This window comes from Fundulus heteroclitus, chromosome 6 (genome assembly GCF_011125445.2).
Source record: "Fundulus heteroclitus isolate FHET01 chromosome 6, MU-UCD_Fhet_4.1, whole genome shotgun sequence".
NCBI lineage: Eukaryota > Metazoa > Chordata > Actinopteri > Cyprinodontiformes > Fundulidae > Fundulus > Fundulus heteroclitus.
The window spans coordinates 21944092-21971766 of NC_046366.1; the positions used below are offsets into that span (position 1 = coordinate 21944092).

General features: G+C 42.0%; 2 protein-coding genes across 4 annotated transcripts; both read right to left on the bottom strand.

Annotated features, from left to right (window-relative positions):
* Positions 1–27251, bottom strand: gpt2l (glutamic pyruvate transaminase (alanine aminotransferase) 2, like). 3 transcript variants are annotated; one of them, XM_012882604.3, is made up of 12 exons: positions 27043–27251; positions 21170–21356; positions 15685–15774; positions 15415–15523; positions 14919–15052; positions 13945–14188; positions 10403–10482; positions 10155–10291; positions 9837–10011; positions 9421–9576; positions 8212–8324; positions 1–2938 (listed from the first exon to the last, which is right to left on the bottom strand). In XM_012882604.3, exons 1-12 carry the CDS (start codon positions 27075–27077, stop codon positions 2848–2850), a joined length of 1551 nt encoding a protein of 516 aa, XP_012738058.2. In that variant the 5' UTR covers positions 27078–27251; the 3' UTR covers positions 1–2847. The 3 variants fall into 3 exon arrangements, with proteins under 3 accessions (XP_012738058.2, XP_021164139.2, XP_012738050.2); XM_021308464.2 differs by lacking the exon at positions 27043–27251 and adding an exon at positions 21634–21779; XM_012882596.3 differs by lacking the exon at positions 27043–27251 and having other exon boundaries at positions 21170–21735.
* On the bottom strand, positions 24147–27036 carry fuz (fuzzy planar cell polarity protein). The gene has a single exon (XM_012882615.3). The coding sequence runs from the start codon at positions 26732–26734 to the stop codon at positions 25445–25447; it is 1290 nt and encodes a 429-aa protein (XP_012738069.2). The 5' UTR covers positions 26735–27036; the 3' UTR covers positions 24147–25444.
* Positions 27252–27675: the final 424 nt, after the last annotated feature.

Consider the following 27675-nt stretch of genomic DNA (forward strand, 5'->3'; position numbering starts at 1 on the left):
CACAGACATATTCATATTTTTAATCTCATCGTTTAAGCGCATCGATACAGTCACAGCTCTGTGAATGGAAAGCAGAATGTTCTCGAATCCTCGTCAGTCTGAAGTTCTTTGATCTTGGAGGCTTTTCCACCGTCCACACCAAGACCTCTCTGTCGAGTTTGATCTCAGCAACACGTCCTCCTTCAAAGTTTTACCAGCGGCGAAGGCAAGCAGGTACATTCCTCTCTCTGGGAAGCGGGGAGCTCCTTGGTTTTGGGTCTAGGGTCCGTGAGTTTGGCTGCAGTGTCCAGGACAAGAGGGATTAAGCGGGCTAACAAATAAATAAAAATAAACCTTCAGCATATACCTGCTGGCCATGTTTGGACCCTAAAAGGTACTTGAAAACAAGTCATTCGGGACAAAAAAAAAAGAAAAGAAAAAAGTTTATATATATTATGTTCTGGGGGAGAACAGATTGTTCCAGCAGAACATTTGAACCAGACAGACAGACTACCACCATATGCATCTTGGAACAGGCATGAGCTGGTTATCAGCAGCAATGTATATAGAGAATTATATATATATATATATATAAAAAATGTGTCTGTAATACAGTTTCTATAGTTTAAACCCCCTTTTTTTAAAAGATAACAGAGAAAGGGACGGAGGTACCAGGGTTTTCTCAAGCTGTATGGAGGACAGAGTGATCAAGCACTGCTCCGTCCCAATTTGTTGCTGTGCACTGCTGCTCAGCTTGCCATAATAAAGCATTGCTTTCAAGGAAGATAAATTTGGCTGTTTGCAAACATTTCTAAGCTGAGGAGCACCAACCATCTCTCTTATAAAAGTAACACTTTTTGGGAAACAAACCGGGAAAACGAATACCGACATTTCTGATCGGCATCGCGCTGCAGGCTAGCTGCTGGAGCAGACGGCCTGACTAACCGGTACTTGTGTTACTCTATTAAGAGCAAAATGGCACCGAGGTATAATATTCTAGCTAAATGATCACTTAACGTCTACAAATTGATGCTTTTTTTTTCTACACGTGTTTAAAAATCTATGTATTAAGGGTAAAATGAATGTTAAAATGAATATAGGTAATATAATTGTTGCTTTTATGTTTTAAATAAAAACGGATCGTGTTTTCTGGAAATATGTTGGTTTTTTTAACTCAAAGTTACCAAAGTGTGAAAATCTTCACACCAGCCTCAGCCCGTCTGGGGAGAAACGAAGCAAAGTTCAGTTGTGTTCAGGCGCTTAAGGATCCAAAAGCTTTTTAACCTTGAGGACCTGGACAGAGCTGCAAAACACAACTGACTGTAAAGATACGTCTTAGTTTAAGGAATTATTTTAGAAACTTGATCGTTGCAGTGGTGAGTAGCAGAATTAAATGTAATAGTTTTGAAAATGAAAACTATTTAGTAAAAGTAATATAAGACTTTGCATAAGCCTTTCTGAAAAAAATGCTGAGCAATTGTTAGTTACCTTTATTCATATTAAATCAGAAGAAAAACTAACTGGGAAACTAAAACTTTACGACTAAGCAAAAAAGAAAAAGAAAAAAAAAGGTTGAATTTATTATGTTTTCACTGTTGGACAAATGTGTTTTAAAAAGAAAATAATCAATGAATTTTGTTTTAGAGATCAAATCAGTGAACTTCATAGTAGGGTAGGTGAAGGAGGAATAATTATACGTGTATTTCTTGAGTTTTTTGTGTAAAAGAACACTGTGCTCACTTCCTAACAGGAGGAGATGAAAATGGATACTCAGTCAGTGAAGTGCTCACTAATCCCAGTTGTGCAGCAATTTTAATCAAGAGTTTGTTGGAGAAACTCAACGGCTTCTGATCCAAATCAGGCTGAAGCAGCACCACCCCAGCTGGGATCATTATGCAGAGGCTCTTTGCTTTAAACTAAACAAATTAATCTAAAAAAAAAAATGAAGGAAAAGTTGTCACTGCTCCTTTAAAACATTAAACTGCCGTGTTTAATGATCAACAAATCTTCTTAAACCGGTGACATTTTAAGAGCCCTGTATGTACAGCAAAAAAAGTGACGTGTGAGATGACAAATGTGCTGCATTCTGTTTCAATTAAGAAAATAAAACTAAAGTAAAGAAGAAGAAGAAAAAAAGAGAGTAAACTTTTCAAGATTAGGTAAAATTAAGTAAAAACAATAAACCCGTCTACATTTGTGTTTTGACAAATAAAAAAATAAAACTTTCAATACAGTAAACAACGAAAGCAAAGAAAATCCATGATCCGATTTTAAAACTCAAAAAAGAACAATTATTTCTCTAATTGTAAAAGGTCATAAACTCATAAAAGACATTCGTACAGTTATTACTACTCTATAAAATTAATGCCTATTGAAACGTCATGCAAGTGAGACTTTTTACGTATATTCTCACAATCAAGTTTAGTCTGCAGGAATGGCGTTTTATCAACCAGTTAAAACATTTTTTGAGATTTTACCTTTGTCTTTAACTGCACCGCCTGTTTTTTTCAGTTTCGCATCAACAGTTACCGTAAGCCCCGTCGTACCCAGAGAGTATTCACCGTCTTTGAAAGTTAAACATCACAGACTTTACAGGAAGCCGCACTTTGTGCACCAAAACTAAGACAGGGCCGTCTGTTATTCATTTCCAGTTTTTTTTTTTTTCTTTTTTCTCCAGTTCCCCTGTAAACTGGGTCCGTAAAAGTCCAAATGAGCTTGGCTATAAGTGCTTCGTCACGGGGACCACCAGAGAAACGGTCGTAGAAAAGGCACTTATTAGGGACAGATATATTCTGATTGGCTTAGACTTTTTAGTGTGGTTGGCAATATCTCCTCCTAACGAAGCGGAGGTCCAATAGATGCTTTCATCTAAGAATACTGCTGGGTGAACCTCTGGTGGAACTCCTTAACGTTGTTCAGCAGGATCTTCAGCTTATCTGTCGGTGGCAAGATGGTCATTCTGGGAAGACGGGAGAAACAAATAGCAAAAAATTAACATGAGTGTTTGGACATGTTGAAGTAGAATTGATCAGAATAGGAGAAAGTTACTTTAGGTGGAGTTATTTGTGCCAGCCAGACCTGGCAGCAACAGCTTTTAAGCATTTTTAAATGACAATGGCTGTTTCACATCAGTGGGGAGGAAGCAACTCCTCCAAGTCCTAAGCAGCCACGTCTCCTCAAATCACACTACAACCACCATGTTGGTTTTCTTTATTAAATGCTATTTTGATATTTAAAACAGAATATTCACAGAATATCTGTGGGATCAAGATTCGTTTTTTGCTAATGTAAGACAGACCTTTCTGCTCTTCTCGGTCAGCAGTGGTTTTCACCTTGAAATTCTTTGCCCATGATTTTAACTGAGGTGAGGGAGGCCTGCAGCGCTTTAGATGTTCTTAAGTCACCTTCTGGATGATTTGTTATAGAGCCCTTTTCACCCTAATAGCTGGGTGTAGATAGTCAAATTGAACTCAGCTTTCTTTTAAAGGGGACCTGTCATGCTTTTAAATCCTTTCCTTTTCACATTGAAATCATTCAGTTGTGCTCTAGATTAAGTGAAAATGCAATTCTTTGGTCTGAATTCCTCGTTAATTTACCCCCACTGTCCTACTTTTTGCTCCTGTTCTGAGGTGCGTCTGAGAGCGACACGTTTTGTAATACTGTGGTACTGTGTAATACTGTGACTTAATTGTAAAAAAACAAAAAAAAACAATCAAAGACTAAAAACTGACATTTAATCTGGTAAGGCAACTTATTCAACTACACAGCTGCATCCACAATCGGCTGAATAACATGGAACATACCTGTGAGGGTGAATGGAGTAAATTAGCATAACAAGCCAGCAACTCCAACTGGGAATGTGCTTGCCAGTAAAAGTTGTCAGAAATATGCTGAAATTAGACAGTGATCTTAACGGTGCTACGTACTAAGCTAACAGTACGACACCGATGACTCAGAGCAACATAAAGCTCACGTTCATCAGTGAAGTTGTAACCTGGCCAGACAACAGAGCTGTAAGCTAGCGCTAGCTGTTGTTAGCTTCACTGACAGCCCAGTAACACGGTTCTGTCTCAGTCTGGGACCTTCAAGCTGCACCAATCAATGCTCTGCTGTGTGATTGAAGACTGAAACAGCGGAACAAACAAACATGTGTTCAACCTTTAAGTTGTCTATAAGTTAAAGTTTCAATACATTTTTAAGTGGTCCAGGAGCAACCTAGAGCGCCTTCTTGCGGCTGTAGACCGTAATGTTTACTCCTTGGTTCATGGTGGTCAAAATGAATTCTCATTTAAAATTGATAGAAGTGCGGCTTATAGTCCAAAAATTACTGTAATAATTACGTAAAAAATAAGTAAAACTGAACAGCTTGAAAAACATGTCCCAATAAGAATATAAAGATATCTACTCAGTACACAGACAGACTAAATTCACATTTTCTTCACTCCCAGAGACTCCAAGTACACAAGCAGCATCTTTTGTTTAAAAACACCTCATTTGTGAAAGAGTTTGACCTTATCTTGTGGCTTAAATCCTTAAATGAAGTGAAAACAGGTCTGAAAAAAAAAAAAAAACTAGCTTCCACGTCTACGCCTGTGCATGCTGGTTAGCTGTATGGCAAACCTACTAGGTGTCATGCATAAACAAACCTGTGATTGGGCTATTATTGTAAATAAAGATGTCTGACATAAAGCGTGCCCATCACTCATCTCACCCTGAGTAAAAGTGTTGTCTTAGCACAGAACCCATCACTGAATAGTTACGGCAGACAGCAGTAACCTCGCGTAAGCAAACCCCAAACCATTTTAGCCTTTGTTACTCAAATGCTTTTATAGGTTTTAAAAGGGCTATTTAAAAATAATTAACAATAAAATAAGGTCATTTTCGGCCCAAAGCAGCAACTTTCTGTTCTTTCCTTTGAATGAAAAGGGACAACGATAAGACATTGCAGCCGCGTTCCCAAACACTAGAGTCCTCTCACGGCTGCCACTGTTGAGTCTTTTCGTTCGGTTTGAAACCTTCTACAGCAACATTCATTCGCCTGCCAACAAGGTCGCTCAGGAGGAGCTGTTCTTCCAGCAGCGAAAGTGCCCTTTGTTGTGTCAACTTACATTGCCTTGTTGAAAGGACTCGTCCCCTTGAAAATTTTTTTTCTCCACATTTTATAAAGTTACAATCACAAACTTCAAGGTATATTATGGGGATTTTATGTGCTCGACCCACACAAAGTGGTGCGCAATCATGAAGTGAAAGAAAAATGGTTTTTCGATATATACATATATTTCACAAACTAAAATATGCGTTTTGCATTTGTTTCCTTCCCCTCTGGCTCAAAACACTTTGTAAAACCACCTTTCACTTCAGTTACGGCTGTGTTTTGGGGTAAAGGTCTACCTCCTTTTGCAGATCTACACACTGAAACGTTTGCCCCTTTCTTGTTAGCAAAAAAGCTCAACCTCAGTCAGAATGGATGGATCTCGCCACAGATTCCCAGTTGATTTCAGTCCGGATGTTGACTGGGCTACACAGTGTTTTGGATTCAAGCCGAAAAGTTCAAATTTGGTCTCTACAGAAATCCTCGCCACACATTTTAGAATATCTTTTTGTACACAGAAAAAAAGGGAAACCCAGGCATAATTTTCTTTTCACTTAATAATTAATTGCTTCTCTGTCTTGTTCTGTTATATAAGCCCAAACAAATGTGGTAAAGTTGACGGTGCCGTCACAAAGGGTGACAAACTAAAATACCTCTGCAAGGCACTGTACAGATGGGACCAGTGTTGGGTAAGTTACTTTAAAAATGTAATCCGTTACAGTTACAAGTTACTTTGTTTAAAATGTAATTGTAGTGTAACTTTTTCGATTACTTTTAAAAAGTAATGTAACTAATTACTTTTGATTACTTTTTGATTACTTTGTTTTAATGAGTATTGACCCATGTTCAACATTTAATTTTTGAGAACTGAATGTGAACCTCAAAAAAGCGGAATTTCCTGTATATCCAATCAGTAGTTTAAGGACAAGAGTCAGCAAATGCAAATTCTGCCCTGTAAAACAATGACAGCACAATTGTTGCTGTATGATCTGAAGCCCAATTTGGAGCTTTTAAACAGGCTTTGAAAAACTTTGATAATTTGCTGCTGTAATATTATAGATTTTTTTAGAATAAAAAGCTAGCAGACGTGCATAATTAAAAATAACAGAAATACAATTATAGAGCATTCAGTATTGTAAGAAAGCCCACACTGTTTCTGGATAAATACATTATTGTATGAGTTAAGTTCTGTTCCGTTTTCTGCCTTTTTCGTTGTAAAACGGAAATGTCCCATGCTCCTGAATGCACCATAGCTTTCCGACGCTCACGAACGCAACACTGTGAACGCTGAGCTGTCTGTGGACGCCACTGAGCTATATAATACACTGGAGTGCTAATCACCGTCTGTTTGAACGAGTCGCTTTGAAGCCACCAGCCGCCATATTGGTACTCCCTATTTCCCCCCCAGTAAATAGGGAGTATGTGCGCTACAGCATCGAATAACGAGGATTTTCTCGTGTTCAGGGGGGGCTTAAGACTTTTAAAATGTCAAATGCCATATAGTTTTATGTTATGTTCTAAAAATATCAAGTACTGAGAAAGTCATATGCTGAAATATTTTGCATTTTATTCATTTAAATATGTATTTTTAACATTTATAAATATATAAATAACAATATACAAAAACATATATTTACATATGTGTATACATATATATACATATATACATATACACATACTTATATATACATATATATACATTTAATATAAATAACATGTAAAATATTTCAGCACCTAATTTCCTAGTAGTTCATAGTGTTAGTACATCCACTGACTGTAGAATTACCTATGAAACGTTTTCACAGAGCCAGAAAACTGCTTGTTGTTGCAACCAAATCCTATGGGATTCTGTGAGAATAGGGAGTAGCAAGATGGCGGCCAGTGACTTCAGTTTTTCGGCAAAATCAGCACTCCAGTGTATAATATAGCTCAGTGGTGGACGCGCGTTTGATTTTCCGCTTAAGACAAAGTTTTGCAGTTTCACAACACACGTCGGCTCTCACTGTTTATTGTTGTGGGTGAATAACAAGAGGTGGCTGTCAACAAGCTTGAAGGCTGTCATTTTTGATGCGCTGCTTGAGCTGAAATAAAACCGTGAAACGTCCGCTCGCTTGCTGTTCTTTCAGAAGGCTCAGGACAGGATGGATCATCAGAGTGATAGAGACAAGGAGCCGTAGCGGGACACGGCGATACAGGGCGCAAAGCGCAAAGGTTTTTCTTTATATTTTGAAAAAAATGTAACTAAATTTGTAATTCTTAATATTTTCGGAAGTAACTGTAACAGAATTACATATTTTCTCACTGTAACTGTAACGAATTACAGTTACTCTTTTTTTGTAATTAAATTACGTAACGTCGTTACATGTAATCCGTTACTCCCCAACACTGGATGGGACCCACAAGCAGTAAACAGGGTTCCTACAGCATAAGGCAAGTTAAATTCAAAACTTTTTAATGCCACTTGAAATAAAAAGATCAAATTCACGATAAACAAGAAAAACCTGGTTGCGACAACTTCACCCAAATGTTTATTTTAACATAAATCATTACTTTCTGGCCCAGTAGACATTTTGAAAAACATTTCATATAGGAAGAAAGCTAAAAAACACAAATTGCAGATATATTTTTAACAACTACTGGACTGAATTCACAAACTTTGTTTTGTTCCCTACTAAAATAAACTATAAATCAGTTTTAAAAACCACAACATAACCAGTGCCAACTCTTTTTCCCAGCTACGGTCCGGCCGCAACAGTTTTTATTGGTTCCGCTATCGGGACAGAACCAATAATTGTTAAATTGAGCCGTTCAGTAAATTTAAAAAAATATAATTGTGTCAATTGTTTTACTGTTTGGTAAGGATTACAAAAATAAAATCCTATTTATGACCTGGTAACAATTTTAAGACCTAAGAAAGACTGATTTAAGACATTTTAATGCCAATTAAGGCCTTAGTTTTAAGTTACAGAATTCAATGCCTTTTAAGACTTTTTAAGGATCCGCGGGAACCCTGGTAAACAATGCAGACAAAGGGAAGACTTTCAGTTTCATTAAATGGACTACTTAGTTTATGACAAAATGATTTCAACCAAAGACCTCCCAGCTATTTGCTACAGCCTATAGGTAGAAAGGTTCTGCACCTGAAGTGGTAGGTTCCCTCCTTTTGGCCAAAACCGCTTCCAGGAACGAGGCAAATTCCTGTCTCTTCCAGCATCTTCATGCAGTAAAACATGTCCGGCAGCTGACCCAGTTCCTACAACACCAAAACAAAGACGTTGAACCAAAGCAAGGACACCGGATGTTCTTTTGATAAGAGTCTATTGTGATCGATGGGAATGTTGAGCTTTTCCTGAATTTTTAAAAAGAGAACAGAGTCTTCCTTTTTTAAAAAACCGTAGATTTAAATGAAAACTTACTGACTTTGAGTTTTAATTAGAATTCTGTCTTTCAGATTACTTGAATTAGTAGGAACGTTTACATAATAAGTCCATTAACACAGCGCTGGACTAAAAAAAAAAAAAAAAAAAAAATCCAACATGTCCAAATTAGTCACCCTTTCAAGAAAGAGTTCCCTGCTGTACCTACCTCAGAAAAATGAATCAGTTATTAATCAGGCACACACTCCTGATAAACACTTGACTTTATTCCTCCCTGCGTTAATTGTCTTTATTCTGCTTTTTAAAAGCAGGCATCCTTTGTTCAGACTCCCTCACAGCAACAGTTCCTAGCGCACGCATCAAATGGCTGTTGATTAATCTTTTTCGTTGACATCAGGAAGCGGGTATCTCTACAGGTGTACGTTTTTTGAGGTACCGTGGGAATGAATGTATTGAACGGAGCCAGGCAGATTGATCAGGCTTCAGTAGGTCAGGCTGACTCTCACCTTATCCTCTAAAGCTCATCGGTTTCTCGGTGGATCCGCTCTTCCCCGCACCCCTAAAATTCCTACTGGGCAGCCAACTGTAAGGCAGACCGGCCACCGGAAGCCATTGGAAATCATTTGTTCTCCTTAGCAAACGGCGCGGGAGGGGGGGGCGAGGTGCGACATCACGAACAAGTTCAATTATTTAGTCCCAACTGTTGAACATAATTGCGGACCTAGTTTTTTTTTTTTTGTCCTGCGTGGACGCACGTTCATGGCTGTCGAGGTAGGCGAACAAAAGCAAGTTCACCGAAGAGTGACTGCTAGACTGGAGTGTTTTTCTTTTTTTTTTAGAAAAATATTCGTGTGCTTCACTCAACTCATTCTTCTGCTCTTGCTGCTCCTAATCGATGTAATTAGCCTGAAGCAACAATGCAAGGCAGCTCGAAGCACTGGAACGTTTAAATGAATCGGGCTCAGAACTGACCTTGGCCTCTTGAAGGGCCTTTTCAGGGATGGTCAGGCGAGGGAAGGAGTACATCGCTCCCTGCACAGGATTGCAGCGGATGCCCTCCACAGTATTGAGTACCTGCTCGGTAAGTTTGGCCTTCTCTGCTAAGACACTTAATGTAGCTGTGCGTTCCTGGTAGGGGAAGAAAAAAAATAATAACCATGTGAGCTACAGACATATTCGAAGGTTTTTCAGTCTCAAGCCGTAAGCGGAACACAAGGGAAAATGTTAGGTATAAAATATAATCCTTACTATTGCACTGACAGCATTTGGCAATGACAAAGCATGATATTCATGCTACACCAAGAAAAACTGTAATAATTAGCTATAATTAGCACATTACACCAGATGTGGCAATCAGTAGGCATGTTCAGTGTGCATCTTGTGTTCACCTTGATGAAGCGCTCATAGGAAGGTTCCCCAGGCTGAGGGGGGTTGACCACCAGGTCCATCAGAGCCTGTCCAGGAACGGGAGGACACAGACGCACCGACAGCAGCTTGGTCAACTGGGCTTTCACGTCGTCGTCCATGTTTATGATCTCCATGTAGCCTCCGCGGAAGCCACACCTGAGAGCAAGAGAGATCGACCGAGACGTGCGGTGAAAATAAAGGCAGAAGACCGGACATACGGCGAATAAACGCAACATGTGTTTTATGTGTTCACATCCTGGTGAGTTATTTGATTCAAACACAGAAATAGGAACACTCACTCGCCCATGTAACACTTTGAGGAAGAGTGGAACGATGCCAGTTCGACCGTCTCAGAGTACTCCGGGCCCATCTCAAACAGGACCTTCTTGAACGAGTGGAACTGGCAACCCTCGGCGTACACGTTATCCTGGTACACCTGGCAGCACGGGACACGAGGCCTGATGTTAGGGGGGGGGGGTGAACTGGATCCAAAGCAGGCAGAGGTTTTTAAAAAAAATAAATACACAACAGCATTAGCTGACAGTACCTCATCAGCCATCAGGAAGAGCCGTTCTTTTGCAGCGAATCGGATTACATCCTCGATGCACTCTCTGCTCTGCACCTGACCTAAAGAGAAGAAGAGGACCGCTTAGCTGATGCTTTGTGTTGTTCTGCTGCCATCTAGTGGACAGAACGAACTGCTGGAAAATATGTCATGTAGAAAAATGTCTTGCCCTTCTGCTTTTGTTCCAACATTTTAAATCTCTAACTATCTTTAACTAGTGAAAAATAAATAAATAAATAATAAAATATACCACTGATAAAAATTGAGGAGGAGAGTTGCTGGGAAAACCAAAATGTCCTTTAAATTTGTCCGCTACTTTAAGCATCCTAAAATGAAAAGCTTTTTGTTTTACTCTTAATTGATCAATAAACTACAACAAAATGATTTACAAATAATAAGGATGGCCTCTATCTGCAAAACAGAAGCAAATAGCACTTATATGAAATGCTTTACTTTGTTGTAAAATATGAAATGAAGTGACTCCTTCGTTGAGATGCACAGAGAAATTAGCTCGTGACCTTAACCAGTGAGTTTTGATATTGACTGAGCCGACTCGGTGGTCAGCCAGTTGGAAACAAAAAAATCGGCATCTCTTATCCTTATGTAAATATTTAATGATTGATCAAAACAGAAGGCTGTTGCATAGTTAGAATAAATGAATGAATGATTCAACAATCTAACAATACAGTGAGCTATAAAGAAGTTATATAGAATATCAAGGACACAGCTCTTATTAATGTTGAAATGACCTTATGCAAACAAAAAAGAATCCAATATCTTCCAGATTATGAGATGTGCAGGAAAAAAAGAAGTTTAGAAGTTTAGAATGACGCTATAGTTCTTAGCTCGGTTTTATTTGCATAGAGAGATTTGTCTGATAACTTCACTGTATTTGATACAGAGCTAGTAAATCCTACAACCTTTTTTTAAAGAGTAGTTCCACGTCGTTATAAATATGTATTTTTAGACAGTTGCATTTTTAATTTATTGAAAAAAATAGAAAAAAGAAAAAAGTATTTTGCTGTCAGTTTTTGTTTTTAAAGAAATGTCTGAATCGGTTATGATCAGCCAAAATCTCTACTGTTGTTGTCTGCTAATCTTTTCGCTGGCGTTCACAAAAATACTCAGAGTCCTCTCAGAGAGCTTCCATCTGAACTTAAATATTCCTACCTTGGAGTCTTAGCATAAGAGAGATTCAGATCACTGCTGTGAGCGACTCTGAGGAAGGAGATGACAGAAATTTCTATCTCAGTGAGGAGGTGTGGTTGAGCCTGATGCTAGTTGTGACGCTGTCTTTTAAGAACTGTGATTGGTTGATAGTACAAGAAAAAAAAAAAATCCCATTTCTAGTAATCAAAGATAATAAACTGGGTAAAGCAATCTGTGACACGATGATGAAAGTTATCAAAATTAAATAATTGTTACCCAGGATCAAAATGTTTGAATGTACCTCATTTACATCCTCATCAATGTTTTGATTTGCTTATTGTGATGTTTACGCGTTAGACAGAGGGTTCCATGGTGTAATGGTTAGCACTCCGGACTCTGAATCCAGCGATCCGAGTTCAAATCTCAGTTCAAATCTCGGTGGGACCTTCAAGTTAGTAAGAGTGGTGGCCTAGTGGTTAGAGCAGCGCGCTTGTGCTCAGAGAAGGTTGCAAATACCCGGTCGGTTCCATTCCCACAGGGTCCCTGAGTAAGACCCTTAACCCCAGACTGCTCCCCAGGCGCCGCACATGGCAGCCCACTGCTCCCCTAGGGAATGGGTTAAATGCAGAGGTGAATTTCTCCATTGTGAGATCAATGCTGTTCTATTATTATTATTACTGGTCATTTTACTACTTCATCTATTTGATATTAATGTGCACTCTCTGTCAGTATTTTACTGGGATTGCCTGCTGGTATAAAGCGGTTGTATTTGGCAAAACAACAAACATAAAATGGAGATAAAATGTGGAGAAAACCTAACTGTACAGAGGAGAAGCAGCTCTGAGAGGACAATAAAGGAGTGTTGGAAGGGAAATTGGTTCCTGAATCACAGCACAAATACACGGACTTTGAAGCGTAGTGCCGTAGATCGATGCACATTTTTCTCTGAGCGTCTTGGTGCTTTTACGCAGCAGCCTGGGATGTGAGAAGCTCTCCGTGCAGCAATCAAAAGCGAGGAGATGGCATCACACAAGCAAACTTCATATGACCATTTAGGCTACTGACATCATCAGGTACAATACAGAACAAAAAAGCTTTTTCACCTCTTTTATCTTGTCTAGAGTGTGTATATATTTTTCTGTGACTTTTTCAATTTCTTCTAAAATGTTTATTATAGAGAACATGTTCTGTAAATAAAAAAAAAAGAAAATGTTGTCCTATATTCTTTGTAAATTTCACACATTTTTGTTCATGATATCCAATATTTTTCCTATTATTTATTTATCCTGAATAAAATGACGTTACTAGAGCCACACCTTTAAGCCATCCGGACGCTGAAACTAATTAATTCCACCCTGTGGGGTTGATAAATGTTATCTTATCTACATATTAATAATTGAACGATTGTTAAAGAAATGTGTGTGCTCATTTCCTCCGTATCACTAAGAGCTATTTTTAGTCTTAGGATTCTTTGTAAATACGGGCACTGGGTTACAGAGTCACTTACAGACGCAAACACTAAAAGTTAAAGGAGCAATAAGCTAAATTTCCTTATTTTAGATAGAAAAACCTAAAAAAAAAATAGTTTAGTGAAGAACCAGAGGTATCCTTTTAGATGGATTATGGTATGACGTCCCACGCCATCTCTCTGTGTTGTTCTCCAGTTACTTACTTCTTCATTAGACAGGTTCCTCCGGGCTGCTGTTTAGCTCTGTATTTATTCTTTGTAAATATGTGCATAGGAGGTGACGAGTGAGAAGAGATGGGGTAATAGATGCTGAGTTGAAGCTGGAGCAGAGCTAGAGAGAGGCCTTGGCTTGATACAGATCTTGTTTGGGTCTACTGATATTGCTCAAGCCCCACCTAGTGGTGAAAAATCACGAATTGCTCCTTTAAGGTACTGTCTATAAGTTGTTTAAATAGTTGTTTTTATTTTGAGGTTTACAAGCCATCATCTAACCTTTGACCATAATAAAAAATATATTGCAGTCACTCAGACTATATAAAAGCATTTATAACTGGTTTATATAATCTAGAGTTCAACCAATTGTTGTAAAAAAATAACAACTACCGTATGTTTCAGACTATAAGGCACACTCAAAATAGCGATCAGTTAAAATGTGTAAGTACGACTTCGGTAAGCAATGAAGCCGCTGCGCTAAATGGGCTAAATTCTTACTTTTTTCCTGTAAATAAGTTCCTCAACAATATATGTGGATAATTTATTACATTTATTTTTGTTTTCAAGCCACTCACACAACCGTGATCGTTGCGACTGCACTCTCGCTCTGAGTGCAGCTCTATTATGAGGCATAAATAACATCATCAAGTGCGATCCCCTCCTTATAGGTCTGACAATAGTTCTGAAGGTGTACCTGTGGGGTTTCCAGGGTTGATGATGCACAAGGCTCGGGGGTTGCAGTAGAGTCTGGCCTCATTCAAAGCTCGCTGAAGCTCATCGATATCCAGACTCCAGCACTTGTCCTCGTTAAGGTAATAGTTGATCTGCACGGCGCCGAGCTCAGCGAGCGCAGCCGAATACAGCGGGTACTGAGGTATGGAGATCATGACGCCGGTGCGCATCGCACCTTCGCCGCACACCAGCAGCTTCAGCATGGTCTGCGAGAGAGAAGAACAGGGAACACACCATGAGGCACAAAGAGTCAATCCCTCCTGTTTACCTCCTGTATAGCAAGGTAAACGCTAATTATTACTTTATAATGATTAGCGTACGTTTTTACTTATTTTGCCTGCTCTGCAATTACTTAATAGCTTGAACGTTTGTCTTCATCACTTTATACGTTTTTGGTCAGTTAGTTTATTTATATAACACCGATTCACAACATGTCTCATCTCATCGCAGCTTCATTAAGTCAGTTTTATCAAATCACACAGCCAGACTGGTTAAAACGGTTTCTTCCTAGGAAAAACCCGCAGATGGCATCAAGTCATTGACTTACAGCATTCACTGCTCCTGGATGAGCATATTAATTCCGGAAATGTTTTAAAACCCCACAAATTAACCAAATTTTCACCTTGTGATTAAAAAAAACACAATGTCTGACAAACTTATATTTTACATTTCCAAAGATTTACCTTAAAGAAATAGGAATAAGTCGTGTCTCTGCAACATGTGCAACGACACAACTTATTTAGTGCGTCTAAATACAAAAGTTGTCGCTGGTTTAAACCTTATGGTCCTTTTTAAGCTGAAATATTTCATAGATCAATAATGAGCATCTCAAATAAAATTCAGATTATTGTATTTGTTTCAAAGATACCACTTTTGTGTTTTTTTTCTTCCCTAAATTCAAATAAATCACTAATTTTGTCTGATTTAATTATGTACCACAATGCCGTCGCTGGCCCCGGTGGTGAGGTAAATGTTGTCTGGATCGCAGGGCACGCCGCCGTCACGCCTCTCGATGTAACGAGCCACATCCTGGCGTACGGACTCTATGCCCTGACTGGCACTGTAGGAACCTGCAGGGAGACAAAGGCCGCTATAACAACGACTTTTCTTTGTTTTTCTTACAAACTAGGTTATACAAACTTTTGAATATTCATCTTTTTTAATTATTTTAATGTTTTAATGAAAAAACAACAGAACTGTAACCTTCATTCATTGCCGGTTTGTCTTTCTTATGTGGCTAAAAAGAAATTTCACAATGATAACACGTGGTGACAATAAAGAATCTTTGAAAACCAATCATTCGCAGAAAACCTTATATATCAATCCCAGTATTCAAATTCATACATCAGTATCACATTTTAAAAAGGTACTGATTAGTAACTAAAGTCAAAGCTCATTGGGAGTACATAGAGTGCATCACGGCCATACATACCCATGCTGTTTCCTCCGCAGGAGTTCAGAATGCGACATGCTCTACTTTTAGCATCCTCTGGGAATGCGCTGTCGCTCAGCAGCTCAGGATAAGAGCACAGTGCCAGTACCTTGAAATCAAACATGAGTCGGCACAATGATTTGAGCTCAAGCCTGGATCGCAGAGCACAGCAAAGCTGACGGAGATTTATTAAGTGAGGGGCAAACGGTTTTGTATGTAATCGACAATCTGAGAATCTATATTTGGAAGAAAGGACAGAAGCGGACCAACCTGTCGGAAGAACGTGATTGGCTGCTGACCCATGGCATGAGCGTCACCGATGTTGGCCTTGATGACCTCGGTGAAGGGCTTCTTCATTCCCTGAAATCATGAAAGGCATATGGAGAAAGTGTTGAATGCTTTACATCACAGGTGTCAAACTCAAGGCCCGCGGGCCGATTCCGGCCCATCAAGGTAAATTATCCGGCCCTCAAGAGCCAAAAAAAGGCATGTTACATCATAAAGTAAAGACATATATATCCTTTTAAGTGTTTAAAGTAGCTAAAACTGTAAGTGTAACTCACCCCAATATCAACTTTTTTTGCAGATAAACTATATAAACGGGGCCTAAGGGGGCTACTTTTATGTTACCGTGCATATTTTATACTACTATGTGAACTGAAATGAAACTATGAAATGAAAAGTATCGTCTCTACACATACAACTGGCCCTTTTAATGACTTCATGACGCCAAAGTGGCCCCATATAGAAATGAGTTTGAACCCTTGCTTTACATGATGCACAGTTTAATCCGTGAATATTTCAGTTTTTACAGAGAAGGAAAACGACTACAAACTCTCTTGACAAATAATAAACAACCGAGACACCAAGGCTTCTGCGCAGAATGTTAACCTGTTCCTTATCTCTTTAGCTTTGCAACGCTTGGATTTACTGAGGGAATAAAACACTTCACAGCTGAATGAGAACACACCCCAGTGTCAAAACTGCACCGGAAATTTACAGAAGCAACTGCGTCTTAAGTGGCTTCCTGTTGCATTTTCTTATGCAAAGAAGCCATTTGGAGAGGGGGAAAAAAGAGTCAGAGACAAATAAAGCTGCTAGAGAAGAAATGTAATCAAGATACAGCGCCTTGTGAAGGTGTCCATACTTCTTTACATTATTATGAGACCAGCACAGAATAGTGCAGAACTATAAAACAGAAAGAAGCTACATAGTTTGCTATTTATTTGACAAATAAAAATCTCAAGTGGGTGATTTATGATTGTGATTAGCCTCCCTTTACTCTGACAGCCCCTAAAAAAAATCAATAGCCATCAGTTCAGAAGTCCACTAATTAGTAAATGCAATCCACTCATGTGACATTTAATCTCGGTCTGGATAAAGCTGCTTCGAGAGGCTCAAAGATGTTCGTCGGGAAACATTAGTGAACAAACATCTTGGAGACCAAAGAACGCCACGGGCAAGTGAGGGGTAAAGTTACGGACACACTTAAAGCAGGCGTAGACTGCAAAACAACATCCCAACCCGTGAACCTCTCACAGAGCAACGTTCAATCCATCATCTGAAAAGCAAGGCACAACTTCAGACCGACCGCGGCACAGTTGTCCCCCTAAACTAACAGGGGCGACAGCGAAGCCGTTTAGTTTATGAGAAGCTCAGTGGAGACAAATATGGGATAAAAACCTGTTGCAGACGGTAAAAGACTTGAGACGGTGATGGAGGTTCGCCTTATAGCAGAACGGCGACACTAAACAAGACAACAAGAGCCACAATCTGACACAACAGGGGGGCTGTACACATTCTGTCTGCCCCACTTTATTTATTTACAAAATAATTTGCCTTCCATTTAAGCCGTGCATCAGTTTGTGTTGTTCTATCACATTAAAACCCAAATAAAAGTTATTTGTGGCTGTAATCTGATAAAATGTGGGAAAGTCTAGGGGCTAGAGTATGATTATGTCTGCAGAGCAGAATTGCTACTGGTATTGAAACACTTAAAAAAAAAGGGTAAATAAATGGAATAATAAGAAAACCAAAAGCAAATGATTGATAAACCCATAAAGGGAAACTGGTTATTTGGGACATTAGAGACTAAAACTACTTTAGTGAAATGAGAAAAAGAAATTGTCCTTTTGAAACAGGCTCGATGAAGACAGACTAAATATGGGGACAAGGCTGCAACTGGAGCAGAGCCCCTTATCAAACTGTCAGCCTTTGAAACACTGAAACAGAATCTGGTTTTAAAGAGGCGTTCAACCCCTTTGCTGTAAACTGAAAAAGAGCAAGATTACACAAAGAAGCAGCAGACTCCAAGTAATATTCATAAAGAGTGTGAAATTAAACTTTTAACTTAGCACATTTAAAGCCTGATAACACTGCTGAAAGATGAACTCCAGAGCTGCTGGGATCGCTGACACAGCACAAAGGCAAGCTGCTCCCAGCAGCGATCAGAAACAGGGTGACCGAGCAGAGGGAAGCCACCAGAGGAACCTCAGGAACTCTGACGCCCCGCAGCAACACAAACAGCAGCTTTGTTTGTTTTGTTTGTCCGATTTGTCCAATCCAGCTCAGGTTTTATGAAACCTGCGTCTCTGGCTGCGTCACTGGCTGAGGCGCAACAGAGGCGTATCTGAGGCTGAGCCAATAAGATCAAACAATGCGACTCACTCCCCCCTTTGTGAAGGGAGCCTCCCATTCAGGATGGTGACCTCTTGGAAACAAGTTAACCTTTGCACCACTGAACTAGAGTGAGAAGCACGACGCTTATTGGTTGTATTCATTGATACAATCTAAAGTACAAATAGTATTTGTCTAAAAATGTACTTTGATACTGTATCTCTGGTTTAATCCGCTTGGTTGAGAGTTCAAATTGTTTTATTAGGCCCACAATGAGCACATAATAAATCAACATCTATGAAAAAAAAAATTCAAGTTCTTCTTTATTGCTTTTATTCTGTAAAAAAAAATCTAAATCAATCAGACTAATGAAAGCCCCTTTGTCTCCGTCAACTTGGCTACTTTCTCTAAAATGTCCTTATTCGTTATCAACAAGTGGCTCATTGAGACGAAACAAAGGCTGCAATGTAATAACTTCACATGCAGCTTTTATCAGTGCACCTGCTGGGTGGCACCGTGTAACGCATACTGTGGATTATGTTAAAAACAAGGCGATACTTACACAGCCTCAGTCTGAGAAAAAAAAAAACCCTGATCATTTAGGCAACATGAGTAGGGAATTAAACTGTACCTTACTGTGCTTGTGTTCAAGTCCCAGACAAAAGAGAGAATGCCACTCTGACCCGTTTCCCAAAGTAACCCAACCCCCATCCAAAGAAAAGCTTGATAATGTCAGCACCGAAAAATGGAGGAGATTGTTTTGTTTTTTATTGTTTAAATCTAAAAAAAAAAATTTTTTTAACAGGTCAGTGGTTATGCAAAGTAGGGGAAAATGGGAAGAGAGAAATAATGTTTCCTCTGAATTAGTTTAGTAACAATACCAAAAAAAGAAGAAATGCTGCACCTTCCCTCCGCACCGATGCACTGATCACGCTTTTTAGGGACAATACCGATTTTCTTTTACCAAGGTTTGCCCTGCTAATTCAGATTTTATTTCTGTGAACTATAACACATGAAAAGAAAAAAAATACTTTATTGTGATCTTTTTTTTATAAATATTTATGTAGATTTTAATGTCATCCTTCTTCAATCTGAAAATTGCACAGCAATTCCCATTTATGCATCAAAGCATATGTTATCTGGGTATAATTAAACTCAAAAACAAAAGTGGATAGTGGTGGTTGGTGAGTTTATAGACTAAAAACGGTGGGAGAGACACAGCTTTTCTATAGTTGATCTGCTGAACCCAGTTCTGATCTCTGACCAATTATCTCCAGATCAAACCTAATTACATCTTCAGAAATGTATTTAATCACAGCTGAAAATCCTTCAGCATCTTGCTGAGCTTTACAAGCTGGATCCAACCGCAATGTCTTCTGCTTTTTGACCATCAACATATATCAGCTCAATAGCACCTGTTCCAGCTTTGGACTGCTGAGAAGAAAATAAATGAGCTGGAAGAAAACCAAATAAAACACAGCACCAATAAAGAGGAAGATCAGCCGAGGACAAGCCCGTGTCAAAGTAAACAGAACGTTACGTCTGTGAGGCCCAGTGAAGGATCTGGTTAAAAAGTTACCCCTATCATTACACTCCCAGCAAGGACGCGCCACAGAAACACGCTCATATGCTTATTCTTTCCACGGCAAAAGCACTCAGGAGAGGACAGTGTTCACACCAGACTGCACTCGGTACATTAACAGCTGCCACATCACCATAAACAGCGGAACAGGAAGGGATTCATCTGGGGGGGGGCAACAAAAGATGAATACAGGAAAAAAATATGATAGACTAAAACATGTTTCTCATATTCACAGAAGACACACTTCTCTTTTTTTAAGCGCTGTGTTGAAGGATGACTGGGATCAGTTTCATAAGTAAACGAATGAAGAAAGAAAGAAAGCAAATTTCTTTAAACTGTGAAAGTCAGTCGCCCGAGGAACTGATCGATCAGATTTCCCTTGAAATCGGTGACAGACAGGTTGATTTCTTTCTGTTCAATAATAGGAAAACTAACACAAGAAACTTTGATCCATTTTGGGGAGTTTAATGAAAAGAAAAAAATAGATAAAGGTTGGACATGGAGTCTTTTATACTTTTTGCATGTTATAGTAATTGGATCTTTTACCCCCAAAAATTTATATTGGCCAGTTTGCTTTAAGTTACCAAGGTTATATTGTGTAACAAAGAGAAAAGCATTTGATTTTTGATGTTTCCCATGAACAGCTATAAATTAACAAACTCAAGCTGAACAAAAAAAAAACAACTAGAGAAAATTGAGGGTAACCAACAACGGGGGTTTCTGCAAGCTTCAGTATGCAACGTGTAAGACCTTTGATTTTATATATATATATATAACCCTGGTAACTTAAGTTGTTAGTTTAATTGCTTTTAAACTATATTTAGGTTTCTTAATAACTGCAGGGAGGTAAATATAAATGTGGCAGCTTAAACCAATGTATTTTGATTCTAGCAGGGAAGTCCGGGTCTTTTAGGTTACCTTCTAGAAATCCAAGCCGTGAGCCCTAGAAACTTAGGAATTAACAAAACGACAATTAGGGAGGTTATATTGAGATATTTCAATTTAAGGTGCTGCAGAATGCATATTTATTACAAACTGAGAAAAGGAAAGCTAACATGATCAAACTGGTCTAGCTTGTCCAGAACGATCAGGGTCAGGAATTACTAACCAACTGGTGGACTTTGATATGTAGTAGCCTACAACAATGTTAAATTGTTGTCTTTCCTTGTTGGCATTTGTCCAGCTGATTCAGTATCATTTTTATTTATATTTTACATTGATCCATCTCTTCTTGACAGGTAAAATGTGTTTTTTTTTATGCGTATGTGTTTAGCAACAGCTGTTTTATTTTTAACACCCCCCACCCCTGTCTGGCAGGGATTAGAGCCTGGACCTGGGACCTTTTACATCAACATTCATTGGTTTGCATTGCCCCTTTGCGCAAACGCGCCGGACCCTCGCTCATCTGGATAAAAACGCGGGGTTCGCTCGTTCCCACTTCCGACCAAATTACGCACACCTTGAGAGCAGAGACATTTTTGACTCCTGGCACCACCAGCGGACCAGAGGCGCGCAGGCTCCAGATGGTTTCCCCATCAGGCGGCCGGCTCCACTAACCTCACTCAGCTCCCTCTCCAGCTCCACGGCGCGCTGCACGATGGGCCCCCGCACGGCGTACTCCACCTTCTTCACGGTGGGGTTCATGGTGTCGATGGTCAGCACCTTGGCCCGGGACATCATCCCGTTCTCGGACATTTTCTCCTTGGGAAGTCCACGCCGCGTAGTGCTCAAACTGGACAAGGCTCTGCCGGGAGGAGGAGGAGGAGAAGAAGAGGAGGACAGAGGGGGAGAGGTCAGTGAGCGGAACCTGGGAGCACCGCCACCCCGGTGCGCTCCGCCGGCGCCGGCGGACAACAGCGCGTTTCGCCCCGGGCGCAGAAGCTGCAGGGTTCTGGGCGACAGAAGCTGCGCACGCATGGCTGGCATGTTGCAGGAGTCGCTTTAGGAGAGCTGGTCGAGCTTTTTTTTAAAAAAAAGGACGGCAGCTCCACGGAGAGACCAGCGCCACGCCGGCCGGTTACCTCACACCGCGGCAGAGGAGAAATTCAAAGTTGTGTAATTGGCCCCTCCGCGCTCCTTTAAAAGCGGCTGAGCGATCGGACCTTTGCACCTCCCAGACGCGACTAAACCAAAAGGTGGCGCTTAGTAACATCTACCCCGTTACAAACTTTTTTTTTTTTTTTTTTACTCTGGAAAGTTTCAGGGAGAGAGCGCGGACCCCGCCCCCTTCTGCCCCATAAGCCCGTTATCCCAGCCCTCTCCCACCCCCAGCCAGCCGCGCACCGTGAGGCCGTCAATCAGGGTCACTTCTCCGGTTACTGGACCAGGACAGCTCGGGGGAAGACGCAGATCGGAACATTGTGCTCCGTGGCTCTGAACGCTGCTGTGTCTCCTATTTTACCCTGAGCTCCGTGCAGTTTGGGAGGAGGCGTATTTTTCTCCTGGAGTTATTCTGAATTCACTTCCTGCATGTAATGAAACCCTGATTTTACACTTTTTGCTGAGAAGCGTCCACCCCTGTATCTCCCTCTAAAACTGCCTGTAGATGCCGGGCAGTGTGATATAAACTAACCTTTGAACATTTTAAGGCCAGGCTTCACAAACTCCAGGTTGAACATTGGCTGTTTATGGGCCGTCTTAGTGCCACTTAGAAGCTGCGTGGCAGGAAAACATATCATCAAAAACAAACATCACCGTTAAATATCTAAATTTACATTAACTTGAATTAACCTATGTCTTCTGCGACGTCCCCTGCATTTTCCCTAAGCTTTAGGCTCTCGATCACTCAGGCGATCAGGTGCGGGACTAAAGCAGTGGAAAGTCCATCCAGGCTGCCAAATGTTTTGTAACTGCTCTTCTTTTTTGTACCTGTTGCAACACGTTCATTAATGATGCAAGTCGCTGGTGCAAATTAAGTTTGGCACAACGGCTGCTGTGAAATGATTGTGACATGGTGATTTATTTATTCTGGATAATATAGGACGGTTTTGGTCCGTCCCTTCTGTCTATACCCGCTAACCCATGCAGGGTCGCAGATTGGGTGCTGCTGCAGAGTCTGAATAAAGACAGATTATTTGAACTGTATGTGGGGAACAGGTTATAAGAAGGCTCTCTGATGCAGAGAATTCATTCTGGGAAAAGTCGGAGATCCCGGGTGGGTCCATTAGATTTATATGCCATGCAGCCATATTGGATTTTCAGGTTGGGACGAGGAGAAAACTCAGGCTCCATCCAAATACCCTTAATAACAGCTTATAGCTCCTGTTCCTTGACCTTCAATGGGGTCAACAGTAAGAACGCTAACGTGGGGAGGAAAGGAGCTTCACTGCAAAAATGGAACTAAAAGTAAGTAAAATTAACTTGAAATTAGTGCATTTTTCCTTGATTTGAGTAGCTAAAAAAGACTATTTGCCAATGGAATAAGAGTTTTGCACTTAAAATATGAACATTTCCTCTCCATCATCTTGATTCAAGTGCAGGATATATAATTATCTTATTTTAGGGGTATAAATACTCACTCCACTGGCAAATAGTATTATTTAACTGCTCAAATCAGGGGAAAATCTACAAATTTTAAGAAAATTTTACTTACTCTTAGTTCCCTTTTTGCAGTGCGGACTACTGAGCTGAATTCAGACAGCCTTTAACGCCGACGCCATTACATGATGGAAACGCACAGGTATGATCAGAGTCAAATCCAGGCCTACAGCCTTCTGGAAGTGTACAACACATTGTGCGGTCTCTTCTCTCTGCACATTTGCGTTGATTACCATGACGGCGCTAATACGGCATGTCATGCAAAGGATTGTGGGATACCTTAAGGGTGGTTGGCACCGGTAAGGGACGTTGCGGGGTTCCTAGGCAAAACTAGCCATGGGAGGGAGCATACAGGCTACTCTTCCTACCTCCTTCCTTACTGACCTCATTATTCGGACAGCACTTATCATGGCGACCGCTGACACACTTCCACTATGGCTATGAGTCCTTACTCTATACAGGTTTTCGGGTTGAGCCTCAGACTTTCTCTCATGGACCTCTCCGTTTTTCCCCCACAGCGAACATGGAAGTTTCAACATCGGAGTAAGAATGAAACGGATATTTAAACTCCTCCTTTAACCAACCAAAGTCGTGCCATGGAAAATAAGGTTATCGTTTCTGACTTTGTTTCTTGAAACAACAAAAGTCTTGTTGTGACGTCGTTTTCAAATGTCTGCCATGATGGTGCTACTTAGAAAACTTGATGCTCGCTGTGAACAGTCGGAGAACTGCTGTCGTCAGAGGACAAATATACAGCAGTGTCCTTTGATTGCAGAGTCAAACAGAAAGCAGCACCGGCTTCAATGTATCCTTTCACAGGAAAGCTGGGTGTGACGTTCTCAGAAAACACAAACTGTTCTATTCCCTGTTAGAAAAAAATCAGGGTTACTTACCGTCAGAGGACCCTTTAAAAAAAATATTAAAATATTTCAGCGTTTTTTCAAACACACCCTGAACTTTTTCACATTTTTGCCACTGTACCACCACAGACATCAGGGTATTTCACTGGGGTTTTATTTGAAAGAGCAGGATGAGGCATCTCATAACTGTGAAGTGGAGTTAAACCGGTGCATGGTTAGAAAGAGGCTTCACAAGTCAAAACGTGAAAATAAACACCGCACGAGGATTTCTCTCCCCTGAGTCGATCCCTCTTTGGCGCGAGTCTCTGCGAGCCATAAAAACTGAGCGTTTTTGTGCAACGCGGGCGAAACTTTGCTCTCAGCTGATCGCAGCGTCTGCTCATGTCCCAGACGTGGCTTGTGGTGAACTGCAGAAACAAACTCTTTCTGACTTTCTCTTCGCCACTCCTCCGTAAAGGCTGATTTTGTGGAGTTTCTAAATAGTCGTCCTGTCAGCAAATCCTCCCACCTCAGCCATGAAATTCTGCAGCTCCTCCAGAGACCGCCTCGCGGCTGCTGCTCCGGCTCATGCTCTCCCTGCCTGGCCAGGTCAGCTATAGCTCTTCAGTTGTTGTGCCATACTTTCTCCACCTTTAGACGACGGCCCAGTCGCTGCTTTGCGAGATGTTCAGAACTCGGGCTTTGGTTTATAACCCTTTGCTTTGCACTGAGACATAACATTATCCCTGACCCCCCCTCCTGCTGTGTTCCTAAAGATGCTGATGTTCTCCAGCAAACCTCAGACAACTGCACAGAGCAGCTGTGGTTACACTGAGGTCAGATCACGTGCGAGTGTCCTCCGTTTACTAAATGTCTGAATGTGTTACGCTTTCACATCTTCATTCCTCAATTCCTTCCCTCCCCCACTTTAAGAACATGACCGCTGAGGAGAATCGGGACACACCACGTACTCGAACTATGCTTTTAGGTAGGGAACCAGCACCCCCTGAAAAAACAACTCAGGATCTCTTGTACAATGAACTCTGAACACTAACACAGTATATGCTTGTCTTACATTAAACACGACACATGTTTCAAACGAACACAAAGCTGTGGACAAACGAAGCTCAGGAGTAACACAACGTCTGGGGTCATTGCGTCGACTCAAAGACGCCTAGACAAGAAACAGCAGGCGCCCGTTGATCTCAGTGCGACACAATCTTCACATTAATCTCCAGAACAGCGTGGCCAGATTTTCAACACAAGCCGGTGCAGTTCGGACACACGTGCCCAACAGGGCCTTTACTGTAAATAACAACACCAGTGAATCATCATCATCATCATCATCATTATTGTCAGGTGCTTTGTCCCAGTTGTATCGCCGATCTACTTCAGTTCTCTTGGCGACTAATTCGGAGTGAAGTCCGTCGCTGGGGGTGTCGCCCCGAAGGAACCGTCAAAACGCCGTTGCTGAGACGATGTCGGAGAGAGTCTGCGTGGCCGCCGTACGCAGGGCGAAGGTGGGCACAGACGGCGACATGAGCAGAAAGAGCTGGTGCTGCGGGGTCTGAAGTCCGTAGCTTTTGCACTCTTCGGTGACCAGGTAGCACTGCTGGGGCTGGTGGGAGAATCCGCGGAGGAGGTCTTCCGTGGGGCCCCCCCGCGCGCCGTCCTCTGGCGAGACGCCCGACGTCTCCTCCCGGGCGAAGTAGCGCGACACGCCGAAGACATAAAAGAGTCCGAGGAGCTCCCAGCAGCGGGAGCGCGAGAGCGAGGGGCCGCCGGACGGGGGGCCGGACGACACCTGCACGCAGGAGACGGAGCGGCGGCTTTCGCGGTTAACGAGGAGCAACGCCAGCACGTCGGGCCGCAGGGGCACGGAGCCCGGCAGGCTACGCTCGCCGACGGCCAGGCAGCCTCTCAGGCACTCCACCAGGGGCGACCACAACGGAGCCACCAGCTCCGCTTCCGCCCGGCGCAGGGACGGGGCGGGGCCGCACAGCACGCACACGTCGGCGCCAGGGAGGAGCCGGAAGCGGAGCAGGCGGTGGGCGACGGTGGGGCTGCCCTGAGGAAGGAAAACCGGGTAATCACAGGAGGCGGAGCCGGACGCGGACAGGGTGCGCACCAAGGCAGACAGCAGGACGACCTCCTGAGGCGCCAGGCGCCACCACTTCTCCGTGGCGACGGCGACTCTCCCGTGGACGAAGAGGCACCCGAACTCGCTGTCCGCAGCCCGGGCGAAGCCGTCCACGGCCTCCTGGAGAGGAGCCGGGTCTGGGGGGAGCAGCGAGTCGGCGCAGTGCGTGAGGCTCCCCAGAAGCCCCTGCGGCCTCTCATCCAGCAGCTGATCGATGAGGCAGAAGCAGGAGCGCAGGTCCCTCTTGAGTCGCTCCACGTTCCTGGGGCTGACCAGCTCGTCCTGTCCCAGCACCAGCACCATGCAGTTCCACGCGTTCTCCAGGAGGCGTTGCAGGCGCACCTCCTCCTCCCCTCCGCCGGACCCACCTCCGCTCACGGCGATGAGCATCACGCTGTCGCCGAACACCCTCCACGCCACCTTGCCGCCGCCCTCCGTCTCGCAGCAGGACAAGAGCACCCCGTGTCCGCCCCCGAACATGTGCACCCCGTTCAGGGAGCCGATGACCGAGAAGGGCAGCTGTTTGGAGGCCCCCCTGGTGAAAAGAGGAACCCCGCTGCTGGCCGTGAGGCAGAGCAGCTGAGTGGAACCATCCTGTAGCATCATCACCACCACCGCCACAATCAACCCACTCAACAAACTCGCTTTTCAACAGTGGCGGGTTACCAAAGCGCTCGGCTAACGAGCTCCATAGAACCGGTTGTGTAATGAGAGCAGAGGCTGAAACTCCCGGTGTTGCATCAGCAAGAGCTAGCCGTTAGCGTCACCTTAAAAAATAAATAAAAAAAATACTGGATAATAAACGGAGACAGACGTTAACCAAACTACCAACCGCTGCCGCTTTGTTTTCTGCCGCTAGCTTTCTGCTGTTCTAGCCGCGTTTTAAGCATGCTAGGGGTATCAAAAGAGGTTACCGTCGTTTCCACAGTAACGCTGTCCCATGATTCATTCTTCACATCGGCGAGGCTGGTTTCATCCGGCTGGTCGAGCAGCAGTTCCCAAGACACGAGCCGTGTTGTAACAGCCTGGGAGCGGAACACAGACACAGACCTGGGTTCAGCCCTGGGAGCTCAGGGAAGCGTCTTTCACAACCTAGAACTGAACCGGAATGCGCGTCTCGCGAGAGTGGGATTCAACAACTTCGCGGGCTCGCGAGCAGATGACGCGATGTAGTGACGCGTTTCCCCCACGGTATTACGTTATACCTGTCATATAACGAGGGTTTTATAACTAAAATAATAATAAAAAAAATGGCTAAAAGAAAAATAAACATTAAAACATTCAACATTTATAAGTCAAAGCTTATAAATATATATATATTTGAAAGGTATTTAGTTTAAATGTCTGCATTCTTATGCAACCAGGTTATGCAGCGTTTGCTTGTTTTTGGTTGACTTTTACAGAATGTCACATTAAAGATGGAAAATTTGTTTTTTAAGAGTTAAATATTTCTGTGATCTAACATACAAATGTCATCTATGAAAGGGAAGGGCACGAGTCAGACTTTCATTTTAATCCTTTTTATTTTATTGAGAAAAGGTTATGTT

What these genes read in the sequence shown, in the direction of transcription:
- fuz (XM_012882615.3), bottom strand. Translation starts at nt 26,734, where the DNA reads ATGATGCTACAGGATGGTTCCACTCAGCTGCTCTGCCTCACGGCCAGC.
- gpt2l (XM_012882596.3), bottom strand. Translation starts at nt 21,538, where the DNA reads ATGCCAGCCATGCGTGCGCAGCTTCTGTCGCCCAGAACCCTGCAGCTT. An exon ending in TGGAGAGGGAGCTGAGTGAG is followed by an intron (nt 15,775 to 21,169) that starts GTTAGTGGAGCC and finishes TCATGATTTCAG; the next exon opens with GGAATGAAGAAGCCCTTCAC. An exon ending in AGGCCCTTCAAGAGGCCAAG is followed by an intron (nt 8,325 to 9,420) that starts GTCAGTTCTGAG and finishes TTGGTGTTGTAG; the next exon opens with GAACTGGGTCAGCTGCCGGA.